General features: G+C 40.5%; 1 protein-coding gene across 1 annotated transcript; it reads left to right on the plus strand.

Annotated features, from left to right (window-relative positions):
• Positions 1 to 877: 877 nt before the first annotated feature.
• On the plus strand, positions 878 to 4129 carry osr2 (odd-skipped related transciption factor 2; the record flags this gene model as incomplete). Its single annotated transcript, XM_084471790.1, has 4 exons — positions 878 to 1105; positions 2345 to 3058; positions 3446 to 3545; positions 3947 to 4129. The coding sequence occupies exons 2-4, from the start codon at positions 2400 to 2402 to the stop codon at positions 4127 to 4129; spliced, it is 942 nt and encodes a 313-aa protein (XP_084327916.1). The 5' UTR covers positions 878 to 1105; positions 2345 to 2399.
• Positions 4130 to 6000: the final 1871 nt, after the last annotated feature.

Raw genomic sequence — 6000 nt, forward strand, 5'->3', positions numbered from 1 at the left:
TCATTACAGTATGTTGTGTTTTGTATTACATAGTCGAATCGCCGGAGATGCGATCAAAAACCTGGGTTTTGTTCTAGACTGTCCAAAAAATATGTAGGCCTATTTGCTCCTCAATCAAGCGGAATACTCTTTGAGTGATATTTTAAAATTCAACAACAACTGATCTTTTTTCTTCTGGCTTTGATTGACCGTTTTAGTTTTTTTGTATTTGCTTTCATTTATTTTTTAAACCTTGTTATGTAGCTTTAAAACATTATTTTGCCGTCATAATTTATATCCAGAGAAATAGCTAAAGTCACAGGTGGCCTACAGGTTAAGTGAGGGGGGTCTGTCAAAAATAATAATTAATTTAGGCCTTCAATTAATTAAATGTATACATAGCTGTATTATATGAATTCGGAAGTAAAATAATCATTATTTTTTTTCATAATTAATGCAATTCCTATTTTTTTTCCATCTACCGGTTTGTTTTAACTTTATTAAAAAAATTACCTAAACTCTTAATGGTCTTAAAGAACACGCTTCAATTTTGCTTAAATGCAGGTTTTTTAACTGGGGAGGGGGGGTCGCTTTGATCGTTTCGGCGCACCCCTCGAGAGTTTTAAACTTCCTTGCGTCCGACAATGTATCCCAAAAAAGGTCGGCCATATCCAAGTGTCAGAGGGGCAGGTTGAGCCGCCTGCAGACCATTCTCGACTCTCGAGCTGTAGTTGCTATCCAAACAAATAAACAGAGGAGAGATCACGGGGAGGAGAGGGGCGTGTCGGGGGCGGGCCGTGCGCGCCTGAAAAGTGAGGGACCTGTGCTCATTACGCACACTGCAGCACCAACTCTCAGAGTGGCCTGGAACCCGCGTCGCGAACTCCTGTAACACAGAACGCGCAAAGTCTTGCTCTCGGTTTAGTTTCTTTTTTTTTTGTTTGTTGGCACTTTTGCGTAAAGTTCAACCTAATAAAGGGGGCTGCATGGCTACGTGAGAAGTACATGGACGAACTTGGAAGAAGTTTCCCGACGCTTTATTGGAGCTTGATGTCGTTAGTCATTTTGGATTACTGATACACCGCACGAGTCTGTGAAGAGTGACCTTTGGCAACTATTTATTGGGGTAAGATTCGAGTGCTGTGCAAAGCAGGTTACATGAGGTTGAAACTGACAACAGTTCTCGCATTATATAAGAATAACTATCATCCAGTGCGGCGATTTGTAGAGAAGTTTGTTAAAAGTTGACTGATGTCAAGAGTAAACAGTAAAACCTTTGGTAAATATAATAGCCTATAATTATGTCGTTGTAGCAGAACACCCCAAAGTAGTGTTAGTATTAGTGTTGTGTCCTACAGCACCTGTGCAAAAATCCTGACATCGGTTCGCAAAGAGAAGTAAAAGGCACTCAGTAAAAGGCACGCAGTGCATTTTAATGCACTGCAGTGATAAGACGTGGATGGTCTTTAAAACTGCGAATGTGGAAATTAAAAAAGACGGATGAATGTGTAATTCTCCCCAGGAATACAATGTAATGCATCAATATTGTTACAAAATACTACTACATCGCTGCTCACGTTATTCAGCTGCGTCCTGTTTTGTCAATCCAGACAAAATACAAAACGCCCGGTCTCGTTTAGATGATTATTCCAATAATTATTCTGTTCTCGCCATAGACTTGACCTTCCATAGAGTCAGCGTAATGTGTGTGTGTGGGAAAACATGACTTAATACTACCAGCACTACCAGTAGGTATTAGGAGGCCTATTACTTGTGCATGTTTGTTTTCCTATGGCCTAGACATTTACACTGCATGTAAGAATAATCTAGCTCAAACTAATAGGGATGTTTTAGTTTTTTTTAAATAAAAATATGTTTCAATGCCTTCTATTTGAGAAAGGCTATATTGAATTAGGTTTCACTCATGTAATAACTCCGTTGTGACACAACGCTCAGTAATGATCAGTACAAAGAGTATAGTGAATTTATTTTAACATGTTAAATAGTTACTTTTCCAAATATTAAAAGCTCCTAAATTCAGCTGTCACATTATTGAAGGTGGAGATATAGGATTTCCACCGTCCAAACCACGTTCAATGTTTTGGCCTTTATACCTATACCTCCATTAATTGGCACAATCATAACTGCAAAAAACCGAACTACCGAAACTTCACTCCATACGCAATACGTTCATGTAAAACAATTACAATTGTGTTGATTAAGCAACCTTTAACATTTGTCTCGAAAAAGCGAATTAAAATATTGGTTGATTTCCTTTACTGCTCGTTTTCAGAAGCCCGCCCGTGTAACCCGTGTAAACCACGACATCCCCCTGACGCTCGCCTTGTGTGTTCTTGTGTTCCAGGGTGTCCTAGTTTCTGTCTTCTCCAGAGGCCTCCGCCTTGACGTCCTTCGCCGAGATGGGGAGCAAAGCACTGCCGGCACCGATCCCCCTGCATCCGTCCCTCCAGCTCACTAACTACTCATTCCTGCAAGCTGTCAACACTTTCCCCGCGGCCGTCGACCAGCTCCAGGGACTCTATGGCCTCAGCGCGGTGCAAACGATGCACATGAACCAGTGGACGCTGGGTTATCCCCACATGCAGGGACTGAGGTCAACGATAACTGAAATGGCAGCTGCCCAGGGCCTGGTGGACCCCAGGTTTTCCTTCCCTTCGTTACCCTTCGCCGCTGCAGCGCACCTCTTCCACCCAAAACAAGGTTCTGTAACGCACGGTCTGCCCTCGCTGCACAAAGTCAGGCCAAGGTTTGATTTTGCAAACCTCGCTATCGCAGCCACTCAGGAGGATCCTCCGAAAGCTGTAGACTTGGCAAAGCTGACGGAGGGACTCGGGGGCACGATCTCTGAGCTGAGCAAACTCTCTCCGGACAGAAAACCAACCCGTGGCCGGCTTCCGTCTAAGACGAAAAAGGAATTTATTTGCAAATTTTGTGGCAGGCATTTTACAAAGTCCTACAACCTACTCATCCACGAGAGGACACACACCGACGAGCGGCCCTATACATGTGATATTTGCCATAAGGCCTTTAGAAGACAAGATCACCTTAGGGACCATAGGTAAGGAACACTTTCATGAATCACCCCGCCCCCCCCCCCCCCCCCCGCCCCCCGCCCCCAATCTCCCCAATTTGAATTTATATTCATAAAACCTATTTTGTTCAAATGTATATAAAGTCTGAGTTTTTTTGTTAATTTTACATAAGGCTTTTAAGAGACATTAGCAATATGTGAAGTCCTAACTTTTTATTAAATCACTGGTGCCTGGCACAGGCCTGTTCCCCGAGTTCTCTCCACGAGGGCGCCAGAGCACTTAACTCTTCATATGGTCCGTAACATAGAAATATACTGGTTCCTCGCCTGAGCAGACAGTGTCCTGCCGCACGTTAGAGGCAGTACGTTGAACGAGCAGATGTCTGATCATGTTCTCTCTCTTCGCCTCCACAGATACATCCACTCCAAGGAGAAACCCTTCAAGTGTCAAGAGTGTGGCAAGGGATTCTGTCAGTCTCGAACTCTAGCCGTCCATAAAACTTTACATATGCAGGTAAGATCTCAACAGTGTGAAACCACACCACCACAAACTCACACTGATACAAAAAATGAGAAACACATTAATCGTTGGTCAATTAAACGTTGCGTAATGACATTCCCAACGTAGGCCTATACGATACTCATTGCCTGCAGGGAATATACAGAGAAACAGAGTCCGGCACATATTTGCGCTTGGATTAAATCCAATTTACGATGTAGGCCTAGGCCTACGAAAATAAATACATGAATATATATATTTTTAAATGTCCTAAGCAAGGGAATGACATCATCAGCAAACACATGTTACACACATATATTCTCAATTAGTAATAATCGCAATGACTTGCAAGTGACTGGAGATAGATATCATATAATTAAAGGGAATAATCATTTGCTTGCTTTAAATCTAAACAGGAATCGCCCCACAAATGCCCCACATGCGGAAGAACCTTTAATCAAAGAAGTAACCTGAAAACTCACCTTCTCACCCATACAGACATCAAGCCCTACAGCTGTGGCCGCTGCGGAAAGGTGTTTCGGCGCAACTGTGACTTGCGACGGCACAGTTTGACGCACAGCCCACATCAGGACTACTAGCCAGGATGGCTGGACACCTAAAAAATAACAATGATATTAATTATGATAATAATAATAAACTGATAACAATGGACAACAGAAAAAGAAGAAGCCAAGAAAGTGTTTTTTTTCTTTTCTTCTTATTTTGGTTTTTGCCCAAAGACAATCTGGAAATCAGGACACTTTACGATTGGGATTTTGGAATCAGTTGAGTCTCATTGGACCGCCGTGGAGCCGCGCCGTCTGTCATATCACCTGTAAATATCAACACCATGTACATACTGTTTTTATTGTTCTGCCCTGGAAATAAACGTTTTAAAACCAGGCATAAGTTTAAAGTATGTTAAATTGTATTTTAGAAAATAAAGCAAGTTAAATATTTCCATTTGTAAGACTACATTTTTGTGTTACCTAGGCCTACACGTGGAAACATGAGACGTTTGTAACCGAAAATATAAATCCAACCGAGTAGATCAGTGGACTTATGGGTCTTCTTGCCAGAAGACAGGGGATTCTCCTGTCCTGTAACCATAGCCAACCGCATTTTTATGTTAGACTTTTAAAATTATATATTTGAATTAATATCCCTGTTGTTGTTAAAGATGTTTACAGAGTAGCAGAATATATTCATATATTCCCATTGCCTATATCCACGTCTCCAACCATAGAGAAATTATGAACTATAATGCGTAGGCTACCCAGTTATTTCCACCGAGCTTAGTTTTAGTTTTGTTCATTCAGCTGGGAGATCTACAAGCAATAGCGTAATTTGCCCAATATAAACACACTGAAGAGCTATATTAAGGCACCTCACCTAAAACTAAAGACGTAGCCTACAACTAAAGAAGACGAGGACTGCGTTAGGAGGATGGATGTAAACGTTATAGATTCAATAACGATCGCTAGCATTATAGGCTACATAGGCCTACTAATAATAATACAATAAATACTAATACTAACAAAATATTTCTAATTATAATAACGCGTAATATAAAGTAGCCTAAAATAATATTAATTTCATAATAACGCATTAGGCCTATATATTTTATATAAGCAACGATCGCTGTGTAGCCTAGGCCTACCAAATACCTAGTCTTGACTTTAGTTCAGTTATTTTATATTCAGGGATAATGACTTAGTTTCCGTTGGATTCGATCTTAATAGCACGAATTCTACGAGGCTTATTTTAAAATTGTGTTAAATTAACATCATGATCTTTTTTTAATCGGCAAATATAGGCCTATTATCCATTGACACATATCACTTGATGCACTTGCCTCCTCGTCGCGTGGCTTTCATTTCTTTAATTATAGGCCTAATAGGCCTTACGTGGTGAAATCATCCGACTGTGAAGTCATTTGAATTAATGAAATATCGAAGTGCCCCAAAATCAAATAATAACATTTAAACGGTATTATTTGACCGGAAATAAAATATTTCACTGCAGGTGGACTTCAACGATTTTTTGGAAGAAACAAAAACCATTGAGATCGTTGGCAGCATTTTGTCTGGTATTGTGAAGTTCAAAGAAGAAATCATAGGAATCAATCAAACGAATAGGCCTTTTGACAAATGAATACAATTAACATATAGGCCTATTTCTTTGTGTGGGCCTATTATTATGGCCCAAACATAGCCTATATGTTCATAGCATTAGCGATAAGGGCTGCGATTTATTATCGGCCTATATTACTGAACCCTCTTTCCAACGGGGTACACGGCAAAATTAAGAGGTCAACGTGACTCTATAAACGCAGTATGATTTACTTAAATTCAATTCAACATTTGGCGGCAACAGCGAAAGTGTGTAGGCCTAATGTGTAAATCGTTGTTTTTTCATTAACATCATTAGGCTAGATAAATATAGCATAATTAGTAAGTGGCCATTAGAC

The sequence above is a fragment of the Micromesistius poutassou genome (assembly GCF_964030765.1).
Source record: "Micromesistius poutassou genome assembly, chromosome: 8".
Lineage (NCBI taxonomy): Eukaryota > Metazoa > Chordata > Actinopteri > Gadiformes > Gadidae > Micromesistius > Micromesistius poutassou.